Source organism: Botryllus schlosseri, chromosome 6, assembly GCF_051294905.1.
Source record: "Botryllus schlosseri isolate E-star chromosome 6, Bs_hap1, whole genome shotgun sequence".
NCBI lineage: Eukaryota > Metazoa > Chordata > Ascidiacea > Stolidobranchia > Styelidae > Botryllus > Botryllus schlosseri.
Window position 1 is genome coordinate 10,123,253 of NC_137241.1, and position 26,578 is coordinate 10,149,830.

The window sequence follows — 26,578 nt, forward strand, 5'->3', positions numbered from 1 at the left end:
TTATTCTGAACAACAACAACAACAATATGTTTAAACTGAAGTCAATTTCCGCATTTCAAATTCTTCTCTAAGCTTATTCTTCCGAAATTTCGAATCATGTCGTGGGCCGCGTAATATGCTGCCAAAATATCGGGGGCTAGAAAACCTTAGCTGAAAATGACCAGAGCATGTTCACCGAGACCTTCGACACATATATATGTCTATATATCATTATCAATTGTAGATATAGGTGCCACATAGCCCTGTTCTTACGGTCTCTACAGCACAAATGTCACACTCAGTGAAAAAGGCTGAGCCCGGGAGGAATTGTAAACTTAGAATCGAGTTTGTCTCACGAAATAAATTTAAAGCTTCTAGTTTAGTTGAGTTTAGTTTATAATATCGATTCTTTTCACTAGATAGAAGCCGGGAGGTCACGAAATAACAACACGCAACAGAGACGACAAGACGTACATATACCGTCATCCAATAACAATGGACTGTTACATTCGTGTAGCTTCTAACGGGAAGTCTGGGGTGGCTTCACCCCCATCCCAGAAATTTGATTGATCACACTATGAGGCTCCCAAGACCAACGCTTTTCAGTGACTGTAATGTTTCGGTCTTGTTTAACTATCAACTTCCAACAGTCAAATACTTTTTCACTCCTATTTTTGCCCTCATAGTTTTTACTGGCTTTTCTATACCCGAACAAGTAATATTTCAATAATTGGCTCCAACCATTTGACGTCATACTGGAATCCCGGCCCTATTTTGAACAAAATGAGCGACATCTCGCAATAGATGTGATGTTCGTATATAAACAAATCAACGGCAAGCTGTCTTCTCGTTAGAATAGGAAACGTAGGACTGCACCAAAATCGGCAGGTTTCGTGTCATACATTAGACTAATTGGAGATTTATTTGTTAAGAAAATGTCGACTCCGAAAGCAGAAAAAAATATTGTATATCGCTCATTACATCTATAGTCTGGAAAAATACATCTTAGGAGTTATAAAAATATACCTTCAAATTGTATCTCGGGTCGCTTTTCTCGCATTATCCGCACCTTCTTCTCCGGCTCCGGCATCAAGACACATTTTACATTTCGGAAGGTGCTCTGGAGGTCTTCTTTGTTATTATTTTGCGTATCGGATACACGTTGCTCTGACAAGAACTGGTGCATGTACTCATATCCACCCTTACTTCCGTATTCGTGATCCCCAGGACTAGGCCAATCTCTTACTATGAATCCTATGTCCTGTTTCAAGACAAATCGTTTTTTGGATCGTGGTGAATACAAAACTTGATATAAATTTACCTGGAAGTACTGCCCTACATTAGAATTGGATTGCGCAGTGTCGATAGCGGTTTCAGAAATGGCAAACTCCACAAAGCACTGCAATGTTACAAATACGCACTGTAACAGTGGTTCGCAACCTTTATGACCTTGCGGACCGGTAGAATATCATTATAAATAATGCGTCCCGGCGGACACTCAATAACCGATTTTAATTCAAATTGCAATACGACAGATACATGAAATGTAATTTTTGGAAATTTCTTATACTGCTGCATTGTAATACCAGACGCGTTATATGTAGTTCTAACAAGGTTTCTGCACGGAAAAAAGTCTGTTAAAACCTGAACTTGAGTTTGATCGTACGGTTTCTTTTGAAATGAATGCGAGTTTGCTGTTTCCTAGCCATAATTCTTCTGCTAATGTCACTAACGAAATTTCACTGTCGAAATGAAGCGAACTTCGTTTAAACCTATCCTCGTCCGTTTTAATCATAACTCTCCCTAAACGAGTTGCAAGCTACTTTTATGCAGTGTTGTATTACACACTAATGTCCTTTGTATATGACGACACCATGTTTAATCCTCCTCGCCACCTCATCCGCTGCAGCGGTGTCTTACAAAAGCCTAGAGGTGGGCCGTGCTATAAGTCGGCAGTTGCGGAAAATAAAAAGAATATCGGCCTGGTGTAAATGACCACAGTAGTCGACAAACACCATGAATACCCCAAACCAAACAAACAAACAAACAAACAAACAAACAAACACCATGTTTAAAATTTCGTGTCATGTCCAAAGGTTGTCAGTAACGAAGTACTTCTACTTTTTTGAAGTACTCAAGCAGTTAGTTTTCCACTGCGTGGGTACTTACTCAAGTAGAGCTAATTTCCCGCCACTTCTACTTCGTAATACTCTGTGATCTACTTACTTACTTTTCTCTATTTTCAGCTTATCAAGTAGAAGTAGTTTAATCCTCCAATCAGAAAGATAGCCTGAGGAATTTCGGGTCTGTTTTCACGGAGTATCAATATTTAATTTTCATAAAAGTTGATTGAAGAATTTTTGTTGCGCTTCGCGCACAGTAGAGTAACGTAATTTTATGAACGTATTAGTGTATATATTCTAGGTAGCGGTTTGCGTCATTCCGTTCACCCCGCATTGTCACCCATACGAAATATTTCATCACAGCAAATATGGCCGATAATAGCGTTTAAAACTACCGTTTATCAATATATCATATACCTATCATATCGTAATCTAGCAGCCCATAGCATATCCTAATCTGGAAAAGTGGACTCAAACCTTTTTTTAGCTTTAAACATGTTTCATCAGACCACTGTTGAAACTTTCTTGACAAAAGATATGTAATATATTTTCCGCTTTTAGAAGTAGTATTTAAATTTCATTTTCAATTCGCAATATCATACTTTCAGTTCTTTTGTCTGGAGAACATACATGTTGAAGTATGCAATCAAGTGCAGTAATGCCTCTATTTTCCGGAAATAAAGCTACTCTGCATATCATTTTTACAATCAGCCATATCTTTTAGTATGTTTCACTAATCGTGCTAAGTGGTAACACGGTATCCGACACAACTTCTCCGTATTGCTCTTCAACCACATTACGGGGAAGGGCGCCATACCATGATAATTTCTAAATCGGGGTGTCCGAGTAAACAGAGGATTAGTATCTCATTCCCATATCGATGCTATCATTATCATCCCATGATGCAGACGAATGCTTATGTTGTCGAAAATTTATACCTCCAGGGATGCACCAATATGAATCAAGCTCAGCAGCTTTCGCATAGCTCAATTTGCAGCTTTTAACAGTCCAGGAGAACGAATTACGATCGTTTTCACAACTAATTACTTACTTTAAAGTCAGCGAATTTTACTTCAACTTGAAGTAGTTTCAGGCTGCTTTTAAATGGACTACTTCTACTCGTACTTGAGTGGATATTTCCGTCGCTACTTCTACTACCACTTTGACCACCTCTGGTCATACCCAGACATAGGGTGATTACTTTATGAATAATCGGTTGCAATTACGATCACTTCTGAATCACACGATTACGATCACGATCATAGCAAAATAAAGAAGTAATCGATTACGATTACGATTACATTGGAAATAAAATCAGGATTACTTGGGAAAACATCAATTTTGCTCCTTAGAATTAATCTTAGAAGATAATTGGAAGACAGAGGATTGCGATGAAAAGGCCTAGTGAGATAACAACTTTCTTCTTAGATGATACGTCATAATGTAGCCGTTTGCCAACTTTTAGCGGACGATATATCGTACCCAACGATTTGCATTCGTGCCAGGTTTATTACTGCTGCACGTCAAACTCCCCAATAGAGTTGGGGCGAGCTCGAAGGGGACTCAAACGTATTTCCTAATTCAACATAAATTATGGAGGATTTTCGAGAGATTTATTTAACTTGAAAATTTCCTTCAAGCTTTGCGATTTAATGTCTCTAGAGCTGGATTTGGAAATGCATGCCTTTCCCCCTCAAGAAAAAACACGCATTATTTACAGGAATATGCATTACCGCCATGACACACCAAAAGACATGAGCAGTTTCGGCCAACATGCGACTCTACGAAGTGTGCTACCTTGGCCGAAACTTTGGGTATGTGACCATTGTCAATAGCCGCGTTACGGTGTGCGTGATGAATAGTCCTGTCCTTCCAATCTCAGTCCCACAGTACATATGCCACCATAGCGGCACCCAGAGAAGAATCGAGACACTGCAAATTGTCTGTGCGTCTCACGAAAGTTTTTCATTTAGTCTGGTACGTTTGGGCGACTACAATGTCTTTTGATTACGATCCCAAACAGACGGGAGGTCACGAATTATCATAAAATAATTATAACAACGCACTAGATAATTATGAATTACATGCCCTCTGCTCAACCAGCTCCACCGGCGAATTTGACCATCGGGGGCTGAGAGAGGATTAAGGAAAGAAAAATAGTATCCATTTACCAATATCAGGAATCAACTTGAAAATTGACCCCCCTATGAGGGCCCAACACCAACGTTTGGAGAAGGGGCGAACGAATTGCTGTTTTGGTCCTGATGTCATGGTGTGTAAGCCGGTTGCTATGGCGACAGGTTCAAATGTCGAGTAAAGAATTACTAAATACCGATTGGCACCCCACTCAAGTATACGGTAGAGTCATTTGAGAATAAGGTAAATTGAACATGGAATTCTGCCTTCCACTTCATTTTGCCGTTACGAAAAACGTCAATAACTGCACTATTGTGATATATATAAGCAGCTGTAGATTTTAATACTTCTCTATGGAAATCCTAATGTTTCATTTGACCAGTATAGGCTACAAAATTTCAAATCTTTGTCCTGTGTTCAATGTGTCCATACGTCCGTATTACGTACAAATAGGCCTGCCCGTTTATAACGCTCGCCAAGCAGCAACGGACGGACTGCGTTCAACTACGCTTAACCAAACATCAACTTCAAACTAAGCCGAGTGGTAATTGATATTAATGGTGTTCGTGGACTACTATGGTGATATACAAATGACGATATTCGTCATATTTATTGCATAACTGCCGACTTATAGCACGGTCCACTTCTGGGCTTTTTGTAAGACACCGCTTACGCGGATGAGGTGGTGTCAAGGATCCTAGATAAACCTTCAAAACTTATCAACTTCAAAGTAGGCCGAGTGGTATTTGGTATTCATGGTGTTTGTCGACTACTATAGTCATTCACACCTGGCCGATTCTTGTCATATTTATTCCGTAACTGCCGACTTATAACACGGCCCACTTCTAGGCATTTTGTAAGACACCGCTTACGCATATGAGGTGGCGAGGAGAAGCCTCGATAAACCTCCAACACTTAGGTAGAGCAATTCTGAAGTCGAACTCGGTCCATTTGGATTATCAATAAATTAGTATTTACGGTGATCAATTCTTTTAATATTTATTACAGGTAAACCGTAAATACTATTTGATTCAAATTAAAAAATTTCGACGGCAATAACTCCGCTTCGACTGTTTGGAATTGAGCCAAATTTGGTGAACATCTTATCTATAGACAACCTAACACTTTCATAGGGTAAACAGAAAGTTTTGAAATTTTTGGAAATTTGTTTTTAGGTAATAAATAAAAACTTTATTCTCCTGTAGCAATACGGCTACTGGCTGGAATTGAACCAAATTTGGTGTGTAGGCTTACATTAGGTAACCTAACAATTTTATCAAGTAGCCAGTATAATTTGAGAAAAAAAAAGTCATTTTTGAATACCCCTAGTGTGGATACCTCCTCCGCAATGACGAGCAAATCTAATATTTCTGGCGTGATCATGAGCATTGGCGTTTGGAAATCAGACGTTTGTGCCATCACTAACCTGGTGTAAAATTTCTTCATTGCTACCGAATGCTCAGTTTATTATAGTACAAATAAAAAGTTATCGTTCTTACACAAAGAAATCGATTCTGCTGCCTCCTTGATGCATAGTTAGTTACATCTTCAATGTGCATCGAATATCTATTATGTAAGTGTGAACTGTGGATACTTCTTTCGCAATGACGATCAGAGCTAATACTTCTGACGTAATAATGAGCGGTGGCGTTTGCAAATCAAACGTTTCGGCTATCACTAACCTGGTAATGAATTATCCTTGTTTATGAGTGTTCACTGTTCAGTTTATGTCATAGTGCCTGTAACATTAAAAAGTAATCATTCTTTCACAAAGAAATCGATTAGATATGTTACGTAGTCGATTACGATTACGTTTACTTTGGCATTTTTTCGAATGTAATCGATTACGAAATGTTGTAATCTTATTAATCGATTGCGATTATTAATCGCGATTACCCCATGAATGGACATATCCGGAATTTCACTGTTAAAACTGCATTCGGGAGAAAATTCTGAAATATGGTTTAATGTCCGGAACTTTGTCGGCTATAAGGGAGCTCAAAATGTTATCGTGAATCAACAATATAAACAATACCTTATTTTGGAGAGTATTTATGCTACTTGAAATTTTTCTTCGCATATTGCGCGATTTGGTGTTTCACATATTGATTTAAATATGACCGCCCCTGTTCCCGCAAAAACTACAAAAATAAATAAATAAATAACCATCATTTATTGTAATAAGAGCAATTGTAATGGAAATTGTAATGTTCCTATAGCGTCGGTAAAGACGTTTGGATGCTTTAGTGAAATATAGTGGCTTTCGAACTACTGATCGTTTGCCGTTTTTCGTGAATAGCGCAGATCTTCAACTCAATTAGCTTGCAACATTTTCAAATTGGAAATGGAGTCGTGGCCAAAAGAGGTTAGAAACATCCAGATGTGCGACATGCTGAGGTAGACCGGCAATTCGGCTCATACATAGTCTTATCTGTGTGGCATGACCAGGCCGTGTTATTTTTGGCATTTTTTTTCGCACTGATAAGTAGACGGCTAATTTTATCCTGATTATTATCATTTGAATGTCATTTATCTGACTAGATAGATTACGTTGATTATTCCCACAATTTGAGCTACAGAGAGAGTCAGATGGCAGTTATCTGATCATAAGGGCAAGCTTTTGTAACTTCTTTACAGCTTCCGGAAGCTTTCTAACTACTCAAAATTTAGGTAGTATGATGTTTCAAGCTGTTCGAATGAATTATATTTGCGACGTTTTTTTATTTCTCATACTACTCTGTACTGCAACTGTCCTATTGTAAGTGTAAGTATTGCATAAAATATAAAGGAGATATTGAAAAAAAAATAATGATTTGCAAAAATTACTAATATAGTTTGCTCTTTGATTTGCATAACAAATGGCAATGTGATTGATTTGGTGCATCTCAATGTTGTCTATCACGCACTGGCCACTGGCCAACATGGCCCATTGACGATTCGTGACTGAAAATTGTGCGAACTTCTCATAAAATTAGTCGAGTTCGGATTGATTGGGTAATTGACTCGAGTTGAGTTTAATCAGACAAGGACTTGTGACTTGGAACGGTGACTTGTTAATCCTACGGACGCAACAATATATGAAACTGTCATGAGAATAGTAATAATATCATAAGATCGTAGCTTGCGTTGCTTAGGGTAGGCCCTATATAGCTATCTAATCAGGTCAGTATGGCAACCATTGGCATTCTATGACCACCGTGACGTATGGTTGGTTACATGCTGGGTGTTGTTTGTTCTCTTTATCGATGCTATTATCGGTGGCGAGTAAGGTAGTAGTACGCTCTACAGCTGTAGCACCAATGAATTATTCGCCGATTGGACATTTCTATACCAGGGTTTCTTAACCAAGGTCCGTAGACCCCATCGGGGTACGCAGCCCCACATCAGGGTGTGCGAGATGAATTGTGGAATTAGGCCTATATGCTGTGGAATATGTTCTTGGTCAATTTAATTCAACTGGAAAATAGTCTTCGCGCCACGCGCGGTTTTATGTGAATGCGCTTTCTGATTTTAATATAGGTACCATCGGAAATTGTGTTGGAAATGGACAGGCGCTACGATAAATCTCATTGGAAGCTCAAGCGGTACAATCGCTAAAAAGATTAAGAAGCAATGCTATTACTATGGCTCAATAATTTACTATGGCTCAATAATGATTATATTTAAGCTGTTATTGATATGTTCCAATAATAATCGAAGGCAAAATCTAACGCTGATTTAATTTGAAGTTGGCAATGACAAAAACAATAGCCTATACTTATCCCGACTTTATCAAAACCAGGATTATGGCTGCACCGCTCAAATGTCTGATATCAGATCAATCATCAGTAGATTTTAAAATATTCTACATAAAATTGTGGCACGTCAAAGGTCCACTAGTTACAATATTATAACCCGACAGTTTTACGATGTCATGATGCTAACTCTCGTATGATGTCTATAACTCATTAATTAAAACAATTATGCCCGGCACAAAAACAATTTTATTCAAATATATGAAAGTGTGTTTTTTTTCCGTGTCATGCGTGAATAATGCAATCGCAAATTAAATTTCCACGATGTTTGTGGAATGCCTGTCTGCAAGGTCCCGTCAAATAAGGCCTACTTGGAAATTATACATTGAATATCCCTATTATTGATGCTGCGGCCCGCGGCGTCATCAAAAACTAGAAAATGGCCACCGAGCACATTTGAGTTTGAGACCTCTGGCCTAACCTATATGTAAATAGACCGCTTGATTGGTTCACTGTCATTTAAATTTGAGGTACATACATCAATGAATAGGTGGTAATTGCTTCTATATGTCGCTATAAACTTTTTATTCTCTCAGTCCACGTAATCAGATTTACCAGTAGCGCTGAGTGAGCTGTTGTATTGGAAAATCAAGGCCACGTGCCCGGTGGTACAATTAATTCGTTTCATGTTGTTATTTTATTACCTCTTGTCCGCTATATAGTCAAAACTTATTGAACTAAAGTTTTCTCTGATGGATGTTATTTATCCTGCGGGGTGCAGATTGCAACGACATAATAATTCGGCAGGAGCGATTTAAGAACATATGGACTATCAGATTTATAAACATCGAAGTTTACGGTCAACAAAAGGGTTTTATCGCGGACGATCTCTTTCACACACTTCTCGGAGTCCCATTTTGACCGGAGCTACGTATATCCTGGCTTGGTAATGGCCAACGCCGAAATGCCTATTTTTATTCTCTATAATTATGCGTATTTATTTGTGGGGGAGTCGTCAAAACATAATGCGTAGATTTATGATCATGATCATTCACCGAGATGATTTAGGGCCCCATTCGAGCTCAGCGATTGGGGGTATGGGTTGCAGAGCAGTTTCGTTCCTGGTAAGAGGTCAATGTCCAGTCGGTCTTTTCGAGACTTTGGTATTGTAAATATTTTGCGCTTTAATCGCGCTCTATAATAAACCATTTAATAATTGTGTGTGGTATATTCAGGGTCAAAACAAGGTTGCTATACCAATAATCGGATACGGTCACATATACCCTGTGGTTCGAACCATCCCGAATTCACATCTGCGATTAGCAGTACGGGGAAATTAATGGTATTGGATTTTGTCTTAGTGCTTTGTGTAACTAAGTAAATCAACTGAGAATGCATATATCTGCTCACATTGAATTTAGTACTGTACCCAGTTATTAATTTTAACATGAATGTATTTCAAACAAAGCAACTCATATTATACAACGTTCATGTGAGGTTGTTAACTACAACACTAAATAGTTTCATCCTTTATGATACGATGAAGAATATGACGATTTAATTTGTAGATCTCAAATACAAGAATATTAAGTTATTCATTTCGTGCACAAAGCTTGAAAACTTATCTTATGTACAAAGGGCTCTCACTCTCAAAGGTGATATAGAGTGCCTACTTCCTCGATTTTCATACGGTGTGCGCTGCGGGATATAATACCTAATGCGAAACATGTTGTTGCAAATAACCCTAGCAAACGGGACGGCAGTGTTTTAACGGGAAATTGGCGATATAAAAGTTCGCGCAATTCGTTTTAAATGAATTATAATAAGTCACTACATTTATGAAAACATATGCAGCAAACGTCGACGCGTAGCGCGACTACAAATCTCGGGATTCGACATGTTTTGTGGAATGTTCATTTGCTCTGAATACTCTGAAAAGGATATGGCCTACTACCACATCATTTACTGCGAAGTCATTATTGCTCAGCGCCCCCATATCGCCCCCGAGCCCAGCGCCCTCCATATCGCCCCTTGAGCGTTTCCGCCCCCTTCAAAATCGCCAGCGTCCCTTGGGGGGGGGGGGGGCGCTGGAGGCAAGGTTAAGATCCACTGCTCTGCAGGAATCGCATGTGTTCTCATTGACGTGAAGCATATGTTCTGGCGTTGATGAAGCGCTAGACACGGCAGTGAAATGGGGATCATTGATTAGTCAGGTGTTTTGCTGCTTTGTTGTTGAAGAACTTGTTCACGAATGTGTGTCCGAGGTGCAGGACTTACCAGGTGGCTTTTTGGCTCGTGCTGTTAGCGAGTCTGGCGCGAGATTATTGATTAATAGTATTATAGCAGTATTGCAATATTCGATCTAATGGACCTGATACTCTTTCGTGCCTACTAGGATAGAAAACAAAGCTTGTAAATGTCTTTTCCAGTGACTGTGGAAAACCGCCAATCAGTTGCTCTGAATTTTATGTTATTTCCTAAGATAGCAATATACTGGTATGAGTATTTCCAATTCAGGAATAATGATATTCCAGAATCAATAACTTAATCTAATCCAGCTATTCTTGTACAAGTTGTGCAGTATGTGTTTGACCTAAGAGAACTGATATGTTTCCAACTATTCTTTGTTGCTTGACTGAGTTGATGTACATTTATTTTTCTAGGATTAGCTCTAGTGCGAAATGTCTGGAAAAAAATAGAAAATTGTCATCTAAAGAAGTGGATCTCAACAGCCGGTCCGCCAGGCATTTTGCAATTTTATACCTTAAATCCAAGAAGCAATATGTTAAAGGCTTGTCCATTGATAAAATAAATAAAACATCAAAATTTAAACTGATTGAGAACTTCGTGAGGTGACATTAGTTCTGGAAACATTTGACTTGAAGTTCAAGCCGTGTCATTTGACGACATGCGAGCGACAAGTACGAGCTGACTCGCTAAAATGCTCAGTTTGCACGATGATTTGTTTTCCATTCACTCATTTTGTGCAGTAGCCTCGGCCCTATCGTAACTGCCGCATCACAAACCCCCAATTGATTGGGGCCACGCTTGAAGGGGGCCTAAAGTTATTTTGTGCTTGAACATAAATTATAGAGTATTTTAGTTGAAACTTCATCCAACTTTTTTCATTTTTTTTCACGCTCTGTTTGATTTTGTGTCACTAAATACCTTGATTATAGGGTGCCCTTCCGCCAAGAAATACGCATGATTTATAAGCAGGGTTGCCATTGACACGGACCCAAAAATAAGGACAGTCGAAACATCATTATAGAACACTTGTGTTTTTGGGTACCAATGTGAGTTGAAAGAGCGGTCTTTTCTATGAGGCCTTCAGATAAATGTCACAATAGCAGATATTGCAATTTGCAATGTGCGAAACACTCGCCCTTCAAGCTTCGTGCGATAGGCTACCCTTGAATTTTCTCTCATAATCGTCACGAAAAACGTTTTTACGCTTGCTCATTTTAACTAATCAGATTTAGCCTTATTAATAGCTAGAACTATATGTGCAATATAATTTAGATAACTTTATCAATGATTTATAGCTTTTTACCCAAAGTGTCGACCTCACTGCGCGCTTTTTCACTAATACGCCATAAACGCTGCCTTCTTCACAGCTTATTCTGCTGTAGACTAAACAGCAGAAACTGGGTATTCTGCTGTTTACTGCTAAAATGGCGTCCGGTACGATAGCTTGGTACAGCCAAAACTGCTATACGACCACTCACTGCCCTAGCGATCACGCCACTTAGAAGTCAAATCCTTTGGTGTGCACGGCACGGGAGTTCATTTCATTTATGATGTCACAAAATCCCGTCGAAAAGGCATAATTTTGAAATATTATGCAACACAGATACCAGAGGAAAACGATTGAAGTTCTGTAGTTGTTGAAATTAAGACAAAATAAGGACGCAAGTCGAAAATAAGGACATTTCTTAGAAATAAGGACAGTTGAGTTTTTTAAGACCTGGCCCTTCAAAATAAGGACAAATCTTAAAAATAAGGACGGTATGACAACCCTGTTTATAAGATTAGGCATTTTCGGCGTCAGCCATTGCTGCGCCACGAAGTACCAACAATTGATGAAGTTTAGGCTATTAACATAGGACTGCGAAAAGTGTGCCAAAATTTGGCAGCGAGAACACCTTGGCCGAAAACATATGACCTTTGTAGACCGATAACCTTGATATGCATATGTCAAATTGTCCATAGGCACCTACATGGCTGTAGCTAAATTTCGCTGTCCTGGCAATCTGTACCCCACAGGAAAAACGCCATCCCACAGAGAAAAGTTATTTTCCAGTGACGAAATAGCAATTTGGAATCCCGTGCGTCTTTTAGCTTAGTACGCTTGGGCGATTTCAATATCTATTCACTATACAACAGACAGTAGGTCATGAATTAATGAGAGTGCCACGAAGTTATTATTTGCAACAGTCAGAGTTGGATCAATTACAGTATTTTATTTCAATTACAATTACAATTACAATTACTTCCTTGCATGTTTTAATTACATTACAATTACAATTACTCAATGCTAAAAATATCAAATTATAATTACAATTACAAATACTGGTAAATATGTAATTAATTACAATTATAATTACAATTACAATTACTTTTAAACAGGTAATTGATTCAGTAAAGTGGTGTTCTTTGACAACCGTAGTTACGTAATTAGCAACAATCTCAAGCCATTCATGTTTCATTCCGGATATGTAGAATACCCTTCATTTAAAAAAACTCGAACGTATTCGAACTATTCCTATTCATGAGTACTGAAAACTACAAGCACAGAAAAATTTTTCAAGCGACTGTTAAGAACCAAAGGTTTGAGCGACTAACAGCGAATAGGCTACAGGACAGTCAATGAAATGTAATCAAACGATTAAGCTACTCACAGGATAATGAAATGTAATTGGTCAGGCGTCTGCGATAAGGATGATACCGATAAGGTGCGTGAAATTAAAATAAATGCAAAAGGAAGGAACCTCCTGATAACTAAGAATTACAATATTTTGGTTCGCATTTACATTTTCACTTGCTCAGAAACTGTTAGATTGCATTTGATGAACATTAGGGTGCGAAAAGTTTCTGGCCCCAGTAAATTTGGCCAAGATTGGAGGTAAGATTAGGATAACATCTCTACAAATGCGTGATGAAGTTTGATGAAGACTTGTTGGAAACTTGTATTTTTTCGCTATTGTTACATCAAGCCTCGGTACTGGTCACAGATTAAAAAAAACTTTTACCGTGGTGTAGGAAATGGCTCAGCACAGGTTTCAGAGGAGTTTATTTGCTGTTCATCCATTTTTGAAATAATTAGATTTAGTTTTGCCCACTGGTTCTCTAACTTTTTAGACACGCCCCCTTTATGACAGCGGATATTTCGTGCCCCCTCCCCCCCCCTTATCGTCATAGCACACAATGAAACCAGAAAGATAGCAATCCTTACATATAGTTTGATGGTATGGAAGGTTATGACTGTTGGTAAGAGAATTCTCCAATACGAAATTCAGACTATACACCAAGCAATAACCATATAACGGAGGTGAATCGGGCCAAGCGCGGAAAAGATTTCCGCTCACTAGAGCGTCGCGCCCCTTCAAATGCTTTCACACCGCCCAAGGGGGCACGCCCCCAGTTTCAGAACCACTGGCTTAGCCTATATTGTAATTCACAAAGTTTTCTGTTGCTACTGAAGTATGGGAAACAGTTTTGCGTGACCGAATTATCTAGTTATAACGCAGCACGCATATAACACCGATGTAAATAGGCTAATTATTACATGTGGTGACTGATTACTAAGGCCCCTCGTCGTCCTGGTTCGTACCGGATTTTCACTGGTGCGACGAAAAAATGATTGATTAAATGATTATTTCACGTTGTGATCGTCTGGTTTCCATGAAAATGTAATTGAGATTGTAATTGAGCAAAATTTTGATCAAATTACAATTACAATTACAATTACACAAAATAGAAATGCTTCAATTACAATTACAATTACATGAAAAAAGCAATTTATTACATTCAGCTCAATTACAAATTACAATTGATCCAACTCTGGCAACAGTCCAGTACGAATATGTTTAATTTGATTACATGCCCTAAATTTTCCAAGACGACACCTTACTCAGATCTGCCTGATAATCTGATTATTTCTAGGGGATAAAAAAAACACTTGTAGTTATATGTACGCAATTATCAATATATTGACTGATTCGGTCATGAATTACAGAAAATTTCCGCGCATGGCGCGATTAGGCTACGTCAGTGGTTCCCAACCGGGGAAGAATTCTAAAATTTTTAGGGGGGGATGTGGCTTTGGCATTGTATCGGAAGATCCACAGGGTTCACAATGTGCGGCGAAATAGCGCAGTGGTAAACTCCACAGCTGCAACGCCAACAGGTTCTGGATTAGATTCCGACCGAGGTCGACTCCAGAATTCCTACCTAAGTGCTTGGGGTTTATCTAGGCTCCTCTTTGCCATCTCATCCGTGTAAGCGGTGTTTTATAAAAGCCTATAAGTAGTCCGTCCTATAAGGTGACCGCTACGGAACATAAAAAAATGCAGGAAATTGGCCTCGCCCGCGACAGCCTCCCGACGAAATTGCTACTAAGCAGGAAAAAGTTAAGCTGAATTCGGCACAAGGCCGTTGGTGAAATTGGTTACCTTTTCAAGTCAACATATGAGCTAATGTGAAAAACATATCAAATTCGTCGATTCGACTCAAGGCCATAGCAAGCGGGCTTAGTGATTTATGTTTCGTCAGCGGCTACCCGACCGGTAAAAAAACAAGTCAAGTTTAGCTGTACCTTGCCACAGCGTAGGTAGTGCGGTCCGCATTCGACATAGTTCGGACATATCTGAATATGATTGTTCAGTAATTGCGCAGTCAACAATGGTTGTGCGTTAAAAAGCACCTTTTTAGTCACAAGCAAATTTTTCATAGGGGGGGGGGAATTTCAGCTCAAATATCGGCCAAGGGGGCCACGAGACGAAAAAGGTTGGGAACCACTGGGCTAATAGAATTCTATGCCTGCACTGAGTAGAATGGATGTGCTCAAAAGTACTGGTGAAAGCATCCTATCAACCGTAAGGGGAGGCAAGACTAACGTTTTTCGGGGGATTGCCTGACGATGTGCCTTTTCGGCACTGGTTTTGTGTATGGCCATGGGCGAGGTATGGCTGTTGCCAGCAGGGCATGGTATGGTATGGAACGAAATTTCGGTATGGAATATGGAAGAGTGCAAGCATGGTATGGTATGGTATTTTCCAAGTATGGTATGGAATGTGTGTGTGTGGCGTGGTCGGTTAAATCAACGGCAAACGGTGCGAAAGACTGTAAACGACTCTCGGCGATAGCACGTTTATTTGGGAAAGGCAATTTCACCTCGACTGAGCAGACTCACTACCGTAAAATCACATGGATGCCATCATGAACATAATTAACTACGATCACAACCCTAAAAATCTCACTCTCTAGCACCCTATAATTGCAAAAAATGGCTTCATACTTAGAGTTCAATTTCCGAAAATCCACCGGTCTGCCGGGTATTTCTTGAAATTTTACCGGTCCGCGAGGCGAAAAAGGTTGAGAACCACTGATCTAGAGCAATAGTATCAAAGAAAACTAGAAGATCACGGTCTCGGACACAACATTTTCTAGGTATGCCATCTGAGGAAACATTACGGGATCGAAGCTGCCTACTCTTAGGAAAGTTATGCAGTATGTGTTACACCTAAGAGAGCATTCATATGCGAAAAATGAAGAAGTAAATTTACACATCCAGGACGAAGGAGATGAAGTAATAGGTTTTTGGGTTACTGGCTGCCACTTTAGGAACGCCCTTCTCCCTCTAACGGTTCATACACTTTGTAAGGTACAACATCATTATGTTACATCGTCCATATCTGTATATCACGTGACTTATATCTTTCTACTCGCTACCACGTGACTTACCATTTATCAGATCGTGTATTTGAATTATACGCCAGACTCATATGCGATATCCTACTGTATATTCCATGCATATTCGACCGATATATCTATCTGAGGCAATACTGTCGTTGCATTAACGTTGAAGTCGTCAGATCAAGGACTAAGGCAGGAACGTGCGTCCACCATCACGAGCTAAGTATTACCTACCCAGCCACACATTACGTGGGACCCGGGCAACAACTCTAGCAGGTTATCACACGACACACCTTCCCTACCACAAAGACCATCACACAAGTCAATGCCATTGAAGGATTAGAGACAGTGTGAAAACAGAAAACAAATGGCTGTCACTAAAGGAATCTGCCGGCCAGCAATATATATCAAGAAAACAAAGCGAATTTGAAGCCAAGCTGAATAAGCTATGGGCGTCGTAGCCCCTGAAGCGATGGCGACAATTGAAGCAAGTACACTTCTTTCCGGCGATAAGAAACATGAATACATAACATTTTATCTGGATCAAAGGGGTCAGTGATTAGCAACGATTGGTGGCAAAGATACAGTGTTCAAAGTAAAAACCATGCAACAAAAGATCCGGACCATGAGTGCGAGAGAGTGCACCAGCATCAAGTAGCGAAGGTGAATTCACCGAGAGATCATTTATATGTTTGCAGGTAGCTGACACTTCCCACAGCAGTGATTTCGAAGTGGTGCAGTCGACATCTGGTCATGCCTTCAAATTTGTGACTCTAGAAGCGTCTGTAAACCTATTCAACGACAAAGACCTTTATGCCAGGTTTTCCGATCGCTTCAGAGTCAGCGATAATGCTGCTACCATGATAACTGCAGAAATGATTAGGGCTTGCGATGGTGACCCTAATGACTTTCATCTTCCAATATCTGGAACCTATCGACGACGCATTGCAACTCGTTTTAAAATTTCTGAGTCTAATTTTGAAAAAATAGCAAACGATCCACCAAAGCACATTGCACTGTACTGGGATGGAAAGCTCACTAGGATTCGTTTAGGAGAGCAATTTGAGGCCTTGGCAGTGATGGCATCGTCTGCGTATTCCAAAGCATTCGAGAAGGGCAAACTTCTTGGTATTCGAACTGTGGAGAGTGCTACAGGAAAAGCACAGGCTGATTCGTCATTTGAACCGCTTGAACTTTTTAATTTAACAAAAAATGTCAGAGCTCTTGTGTTTAACACAACATCCACAAACAATGGAAGAAATAAAGATGCGGTTCTGTTACTTGAAGCTCTGATAAACAGGAAAGTTTTCTACAGTGCTTGTCACCATCATATTCATTAACTAGCCATCCGGGAGGTCTGGAAGTGAAGTATGTGTTTAGATCGGCGACCACAGGCCCTGAAAACACATATTCTAATACCTTCCAAGAAGTAGAAAAATATTGATCAATTAGGAACAGGGTTGTAACCAAGTCACAAGGCTCCAAGTCACAAGTCAATCTCACTTTTATAGTTTTGACTCGAGTCAAGTCGAATCATTTTCAATTCACCACCGAATCAAGTCCGAGTCCAAGTCAGTGAGTTGAGGGTCGAGTCTGAGTCAAGGTAATATGACTCGAGTTCGAGTCCAAGTCATTGTGTTAACTGCTCAGTTTCCAGTTAAAGTCTTGTTAAACCCACTTTTTATAGCTCTGTTTTGTGATATCGAATGGTTGGCATTTATGATATACTCATTTCCTCAATTTTAGCAGTTTCTGGTCGCATTTTCAAGTACAAGTACGAATAGACGAAATCCCAATAGTGTCGTTACTTTACTATTCTTCGAAATTACAATGAAATATCTTGGCTGTCAGATTCTCGAGTAACATGACTTGGTTCGAGTCATGCGCAATGACTGGAGTCCAAGTCGAGTAAATACACAAATTGACTCGAGTCGAGTCGAGTCATTTCCGTATTTTGATAAAATGACTCGAGTCAAGTCGAGTCATCAGAAAATCGGGACTCGAGTCGGACTCGAGTCATTACAACCCTGATTAAGGAGCCCTAAAACCCGTCAGTTTGATGACGGCAGCTGGTTGGCAATGAAAGCTGATGAAGCAAAACAAGAAATAATTCCACTGATTAAGCCATATAATGGAAAGCAGAAAATGTGCAACAGACGTCTTGGCGATTTTAGATGACCAATATGGTTGATCATTGCTTTCGCAAACCTGGTGCTACTAATAGTACTAGATCAATGAGTCAAGTGCTGTACTGTCAAAAAAAATGTTCATGTGGAGTGAGCAAATGGGCTATTCTGAAGAGTTCATTAGAAACTGGGTACTAATAAATACATTCATTGCCCTGTTTTATGTCCCAGCGTGTTTAAAAACTGGTATTGCATGTGGCGCACAGTGTAATGATCTCAAATTCCTTCATGACATTACAAACTTTTCATCATGCGATTTGACAGTTGCTGATGTGGCATATAACAAGCTCCGAACACATCATTGGTATCTCACCGAGGAAACGGTGGTATCTACGATGCTCTCGGCTAAAACAAAGATTCCTGACAAAGTGAAGGAAGCGATGGCTGCTAAATTGCTGCAAATACCAATCCTTGAACAATTGAGGTATAGGCTACCTCTGAGTTTAATCTCTGTCTCTGGCTGCTTTAATTGGGCCAGAATCATGGTTTCTAGTTGATGCTATACATGTCGAACATGGTTGGTTGAGTCTTCCAGTTTCGGAATGGCATACCGATCTGCATTTTGTGACTGCTCAAAAATTGTGAGTAGTGTTGAAGTAGTTATAACCACGCAGCAGAGCGTTTGGTGACATTGAATACCGACTTTGATGGTTTCAAACCTGATGAAAAAGAACAGCGGATTCTCCTCTTACAAGCAATGTTCCCTCTAATTTTTCAAGAGTCTGCGCAAACACGCCAACTCACTGCGCAGACCCTCGGACAGCAGTGCGCAACCACCCTCCAATAGGGTGATAAAACTAACTACTGGGGGGCTTCGCCCCCCAGACCCCCCTACGGCTCTTGGCTTCTTCCGGTACTTATCATGTACATTGGGTGCCCATTTAGTAGTAGCGTCGAACGCGCGAGGCGCGAAAAATTTCTCTAATTCATGATTGCATCGGCCAATATGATCGGGAATTGCATATATATCGCTATCAATTTTTATCCTCTCCCTGCTCACATATTTAGATTTACCGGTATAGCTGATCCCGTGAGGTGTGTTGGAATAGATAGGCCCTCTAAATGATAATGAAATATCTTCAGGCGTACCCGTTGATATGATGACTTCGTTACATGATGCTATTTCATGACCCCCTATCTGCTATGTCAAAAGATAGTGAAATCGCCAAAACGTTCTAAAGTAAAATACGTACACGATTTCAAATTGCTATTTCTTAACTGGAAAATAATGTTCCCTCGATATGGCATTTGTCTTGTTGCGGGACTCGGATCGCCAGGACAGGAACATTTGGCGCCAGCCATTTCGGCGCCCATGGACATGGACAATTACACATATATTTGTATATATCGAAGTTTTCGGTCAGCACCGGGGCAGTCTTTTTCGCCCAAGGTTTTCTCGCTGCTGATCGTTCTGGCACACTTCTTGGATTCGCATGTGACATAGCCTTTAACTTCATATATGTTGGCGCGTCATGGTGCGGTAATGGCCGACGCCCAACTGCCCATTTCTATAAATCATGCCTAATTTTTGTTGGGAAAGGGTACCCAATAATCAGATATCTTACAATAATAAAACGCGCGTAGCGCGAAAAAAAATTACTGAAAAATTTCAAAAAATACACCATGATTTATGTTAATTCTCGAAAGAATTTTGGACCCTCTTCAAGCTCGGCCCCTCCAATTGGGGGGTTTGGGGTGCGAAAGTTACGGTCCTGAGTAAATCTTACGCAATGTTCATGCCACGCGAGGAAGACTATCATTCGTTAGTTTCTCGCAGATTAACATCGAGCTAGCCCATTGTTATTCATAACTTTGTTAAACCATGTTATTTCGCCATTCCCAGAAAATAATGCGCTATTGAAATGATATCAGTATCGCTCACGTGTACGAGGCCATAATAAAGAAATAACTTCCGTGAGGCGCAGGTGATTGTGAACTATTTCTTCACGGAGCGCAATATTTACCTTTGCGGGGCGCACTTGTACCTCGGTTTCAGACTTCAGCGATAACACTATTTGGCCTTGGCAATGTTACATCCTAATTTTCACGAATCTGCGCGCCTGGGTGGTCCATTGGCCAACAGGGCGCAACAACTATAATAAAACATCATTTCTGATTTTTTGTGCGCAGCGTAGATTTTCTGTGCGCATAGACCGTTTCAGCACCGCGCATTTGCGCACGTGCGCAGCTTAGAGGGAACATTGCTTACAAGCCGTGGAAGATCACCGGAACAAATATGCCGATTTCTCTAAAGCAGCCATTTCATCCACCTGATTTAAGTAGTATTTGCCAAGTTGATTTATTTCTTTGTCTTATTGTTTCATTCCCTTTGAACAATGTGATGTTTACATTGTGGCAGTGAGTGAATGATACATTTACAGTTGTACATGGTGATCCCGGAAATTGATGAAAAATCTTGGGTAGGGTTGAGGAGTGTAGGTTATGTAATCCAACAAAATGGCTATCAGTCTTAGGCAGTTTTGAAGAGTTCCAAAGGAGTGTGGGACATGAGAATGGTGTCCTGAACTGACAATACTGTCTATAGTGAGGTTATTTAGCACACTAAACCGCAATAGCTGCATAGACCAGGGGTCACCAACACGCGGCCCGCAGGCCGCATGCGGCCCGCCAGGTCATATTTTGCGGCCCGCGACATAATTTGAGATTTCGGAAGAAAGCCAAGAAAACATTTTGAAATTCTGAAATTGACGTGCAATGGCCCAAACACTTGCAATAACGAGACGCCTAGAAAACTGCGTAGGGAAATGGTTCTAAAACTGAGGTAACGTCCCCCATATGGGGGCGTGAAAGCATCTGAAGGGGCTGTGGAGCTGCGTTCAACTAAAAAAAATTCGCTCTCGGCGCGATTTTCCTCAAATTCATAGTTATAGCTAGTGGTCTGTGTATAATCCGGAATTCATATTATAGAATTCTCTCGTCAACATTCATAACCTTCCATACCATCAAACTATCCGTTCGGATAGCCAGATTGTGGATGCATTTTGTGATATGACGATAAGGGGGCGCGAAATTTTTTAGTATCATATAGGGGGCATATCAAAAAAGGTTTGAGAGCCACTAGCTTAGGGCTTACCCACAAGATTAAGCTTCAAGTTGGGATGGTCTTTCAGCTAGTTACGTATCTCGCTAACCCCAAAAAGCGTTTCTAGGTATCGTGCAGAGCTCGCAGTTTAAAATAAAATGAAATTGATGACAGTGATACTTTGTTGTATTTTTATTCCTTCAATAAAATATTATTTTTTTGTGGACACTATACCCATTGCCTATGTTAGGTAGACCAGCGTTGTACTGACGCAGAGTTTTAAAACGTAGTTGCCCACTTTATATCGATATCGAATTTATGCGGCCCGCGGCCGCTATGAAATTTGAAAAGTGGCCCGCGACCCGTTTTGAGTTGGCAACCCCTGGCATAGACCCAGCTTCTATATGACGTTTACTAGCCTAGTCCGAATAGCGACACTCAAATTTTGAGGGAATCTCCTATTTTTTGCCGATATTCTTCCAGCTCAACATGCACACGGATGCAAGGGATGAATTACGAAAAAAAGTACCTAGAATATGTTTTTATGGTATAAGGCAGGGGTGGGCAACATACGGCCCGCGAAGGGATTTTGTCCGGCCCGCGGACAGTTTTCTGTATCACATGATAATGTGGCCCGCGGCCCTAGTATTCAGAGATTCCCTACTACTTGCGGAAACGTAAAACTTTAGTGACTGTATGCTATTATACACGTGTATGCGCACTGCGCAGTGAGCGAGGGTGGTGCTTACTCGTAAGTTAGTCGAAGCGAGAAGACTTGCATTATCGGCATTTACGATGTACTCCACCCGAATGTCATTTGTGGTAATCATGGTGTTTGTCGACTACAATGGTCATTTACACTAGGCCGATATTTCATATTTTTGATTCCATAATCGTCGACTTGTAGCACGTCACACTTCTAGGCTTTTGTAAGACATCACTTATGCCAGGGGTCGTCAACTCGAAACGGGTCGCGGGTCACTTTGAAACTTCGTAGAGGCCGCGGGCCGCATGAATTCAATATCGAGATAAAATAGGCCACACATACTTGAACAACCACGCTATATCTCATCACCTACTACACCAGGGTGGCCAACCTGCGGCCGTAGAAGGGAAATTTGTGCGGCCGTGGATAAGTAATTCAATTAGTACCATATGTGTTGGCAGCCGTCGACATGCAATTTGAATTTACAAATTGAGTCCCGATGTTTTGAGAGATCCTAATTAATCTTCAAAATTTCTTCGCGCTGCGCGCGATTCAATGTGACTTCGTTTATCGATTTTAATATAGTGGCGCCCTTTACAATCATAGCCCCACAGTACAGACGTGAACAGCAGAGGAAAATGATGCGCCTCATATAGAAGTACCAACTCGGAGTCTTGTACTCCTCACTTCACGGACAATCTTGATGGTAGGTCAAGAAATAACAGGCTGCAACCAAGTGACTAATTATCATTGGCCCACCCGAAGATGCATCATCATTTATATCTTGTCCTAAATTTTCAAAAAATCAAATCTACAGTTGAATCTGATGACATGGGATGAGAAATAATAGGAAAAATACTATTATTTATAACGAAATTCATAGGTGAATCAGAAAATGTACGGCCCATAACATGACCACATTGACCAGTCACCAGTGACCACTCGCGAAGTCGGTGCGTAAAGTAAGCCTATGTGATTACATAGATAAGTCCGGAGTTCACCGGAAAAGGACATGGACAATTTCGCATGTGTATTTGGCGTCCAGATAGTTCATTATGACTATGCCTGGAATGCAGCCGTAGGCTACATGAGTAGTCGAAATGCGGCCGTGAATGGCAAAAAGGTTGGCAACCCCTGTACTAAACTCTAATGAAGAGATATCTTGGTGAATTTGTGGTACCGGACTTATCGAACGCCTTCAAATCTGAATTAGGGATTGAATCGTGTTGATCGATCAGAGAGAAGAAAACATGGTGGTGCCTGTATGACAATGCTGTTCTCAAATGCACATTGTGTTCGTCACTATTAAAATACATTCATTAAATACGATTTATTCCTTGTGTATGTGGATAAATGGACGAATAATGTTTCGATTCAGCAATCCGGCCCGCCAAGTATTTAATTTTCCTATATCCGGCCCGCCGACTGGAGAAAATGCCCGCCCCTGGTATAAGGCATAGGAATCGGACTGAAAACCACGACTATTTGAAAGTCGGTCAATTTTGAACAACCCTATTGAACGTGTACTTAAAAGTCACCGATGCGTGACTGTCAACTTCAAATCACAAGCTACCGCAAGACCGGCGTGTTGTCCGCAATGCTAAAAAATCATCCGGAGTGCCACACAATGCATACAGACATTACACAGCTGACTTGATAGCATTTTCTCCAACCGGAAAAATTAAGTGAAAACCCGATCCTTCGAAGTTTAGCTGATTTTCTCCGCACACAGAAATATGAGTAACGTGTCAAACGATTCGGAAAATTATAAGCTGTTCGTTATAAGTATAACCGGATGTCTACCGCACGCACTGGCGGAGTAATCGCTATCGTAACATGGACCTGGACCGGAACCTCAACATCATGCAAATATGCATCGCCCCCTCCAGACGGTTAAGCATTATATTCGCGTTGTTATTGATCTGTTCCAATATTCGAACGTAAATCTAACACTGCTTTGATTTGACCATGGTAATGACATAATCAATAACCTTGTCACGGGAGTGAAGCTGTGTTAGACTGTGCTGCTCCGATGCTCTGATATCAGATCAATCGTTGTTAAATTCTAAAATATTTTACCTGTAATTGTGGCTCGTCAAATGTCCGCTAACTGCAAAATTATAACGCGATAGCTTTTTTGATTTCATGATACATTTGTACTCCCGCATGATGCCTAGAACTAATTATTTTAACAAACTATGTCATGTACAAGAACTATTTTATTCAAATAGGTAAAAGAGTTTTTTATTTCGTGCCAGATGTGAATTTATAATACTGAATCACATTTGTACGATGTACATACATTTTACCATTGTTTCAAGATTACTACAGTATAGCAAGTCTGAAAATTTTGAAAAAGTGTCCTCTTCTCAGATTCCCCAAAAATATGGTAACCCTAATTTATCGGTACTCTCCAACGTATATGTTATTACTGGATGAGGGATAATATAAACTATTCTAAGGCCATATTCAACTCCCCAAAGCGCATGATACCCTATGTTACCCACTAACATACCATTGTCATGGCATGAGAAAGCAATATCTCGAAAAAAAATAGAGCCAATTCGGCAAAAGTAATGGCATTTTCGGTTTCAGCGCACCTGATTTACCCCGAATTCAATCATGATTTTGGGGAAAAAATTGTTGGCCTGTGCAATATTTGCAAAAGATAGGTGAAGGCTGCCCGATAATTGAGCTAAACTTAGTGTTAAAATCATTTGAGGTTTGTGTGGGTCCGCGACGGTCCAAGGGTGGTTCGCAAAGAAATATGGTTGAACAGCTTCTTGAAGGTGCGAAACTTCAATGTACATTTCAATAGTATTTTCATATTGAAATGAACCCGAATATTTTCGGCTGACACTCGTCCGGGGTAATCGTCAGCAACTAGCAGAGAAATAAATAGAACATCATATATACCCAATCGTAAAAATAGTTGTAAACTACTGTGCTATACTGATCATGATCATTTATTCAAGTAGTGTCAAAATGTGGCACATGGGTCACACTCAGCCCGCCAGATGATTTCATGCACCCCTCGAAGCAATACTGAGTAGATTTTTAAAAATGCTTGAATCATCCGGCAATATTTGGGCGCTTCGCGCGAAATGGTTGCACACTGAGTTTTCCTGACATGCGTAGTCAGGTAAGTCTTGTTTTCACCGTCACCTAATCTAGCTCGCTCCTAGCGGACGACTACCAATGGTCATCATACATTCAAGTAGCCTACATTGTGGCCCATATATCTCATGTGGCTCTTAGACCGACGAGTTTGGCCATTCCTGCTACAGACTGATGCTGTGCAATTGCTTACGTAGGTAAACAGCATATGAGAGCGATACAACACCTTTATGCGTTTATATTTAACTCTATATTCGTTTATCGTTTCGAAATCAATGACCACTCGACCCGTACGTGAAATAGCTAGCGATATGCAATGACATAATCATTCCTCATACTTCGAAATGGCAATTTGTCTTGAATGGTTAATTGACTCATTACTTGAATTGACTTTACTCGAGTCACCTCAAAAAATCGAGTGACTTGACTCGACTCGAGTCACCTTGGAAAATCGATTGACTTGATTTGACTAGAGTCAAAATGGACGATGACTGGAAATGACTTGGAACCCGAAAGTAGTGACTTGATCCCAACACTGCCTCCTAGTCATCAGACCAGCGTAAGTGGTAATGCTACGCGTCGTAAAATACGGAATCGAAGTCGAAAAGTTGCCTGACATATGGCTCCGGCATCTGGTTTCCCCCTTGGCCTACTAACAAAGTATTTCTAATACATACAACTTTCACGAAAAATATTATACATGGATGCTGTATTCGAAAGGGAAACGTGTATCACCAAATGTTTTACATGCCCCGCTGCGGAAACTTTTCCTTTCTTGGAATGCTAATGGCAAACAAGCTATGATTGTAGGTATGATTAAACCCACAATAATTGACGATATTATGTGTGGAAAAAGGACTTACCTGGAGATAGTCCAAGTCACTTTCCAGTATTTGTTTATGAACGTTGAAGAATTGCAACGAACTGAAAAGCGTGCTCAACGCAAAAACTCGTATATTCTCTTCCATCGTCCGTCCATGGTCGAAACTACCTTGAGTATCCATCAAAATGATTGCTATCTATAAAACCATTGGAGAATTTCTAATTTCATCGCAAATCAATTGACTTAGACTATCTATTGTTAGCAATATAGTTTACACACCTTGCGCCCATCAACAGGTCGTTCCACGATAATTGGCTCTCCCCAAGCTACAATACCTCTGGTACCTGCTTTGGATCCACCACACCAATCAAATCCTGTGCATTTACTAGAGATCCAGCCGTTTAACCATTCGTCACCGTTATCCCACTGCAAGTGCATCATAATTGGGGACATTATGATCACCATTTCAGTAGCTCAAAATTTACAACAATAACCGATATTCACGTTGGAAGGAAATTGTCATTCGGATCGCTGCGACAGGCAGGGCTGTGGAGTCGGTAAATTTTTCACCGACTTCAACTCCGGCTCCGATTCCAGACATTTTAAATAGACTGACTTCGACTCGGACTCCGACAACACCAGTACCACAAATTCGCCGTACTAATGAGACATATCCGAACGATTTCAGGAACCGTTCAATTCGATTCGAAATGATATAAAATATCACTTTATTGTTCACTGTTTATATTCTTCGGATGACCTTCAGTTCACCACTGCAGTGTTAAGTTCATTTTGAGGTATTTATGGTGAGTGT

The 26,578-nt window shown here is 40.3% G+C and overlaps 1 protein-coding gene across 1 annotated transcript; it reads right to left on the minus strand.

The window, feature by feature from the left end:
• LOC145441675 (atlastin-2-like) lies at window positions 1-26,217 on the minus strand. Its single transcript, XM_080319592.1, has 5 exons — window positions 26,044-26,217; window positions 25,805-25,960; window positions 1,301-1,378; window positions 1,006-1,240; window positions 1-5 (listed from the first exon to the last, which is right to left on the minus strand). Exons 1-5 carry the CDS (start codon window positions 26,215-26,217, stop codon window positions 1-3), a joined length of 648 nt encoding a protein of 215 aa, XP_080175718.1.
• Between the last annotated feature and the right edge of the window lie 361 nt (window positions 26,218-26,578).

Bases quoted from the DNA above. Each gene is read 5' to 3' on its own strand.
- LOC145441675 (XM_080319592.1), bottom strand. From the start codon at position 26,217: ATGTCCCCAATTATGATGCACTTGCAGTGGGATAACGGTGACGAATGG. The intron at 25,961-26,043 runs GTGTGTAAACTA...ATGGTTTTATAG, and splicing joins GACCTGTTGATGGGCGCAAG to ATAGCAATCATTTTGATGGA. The intron at 1,241-1,300 runs GTAAATTTATAT...GTCTTGAAACAG, and splicing joins ATGTAGGGCAGTACTTCCAG to GACATAGGATTCATAGTAAG.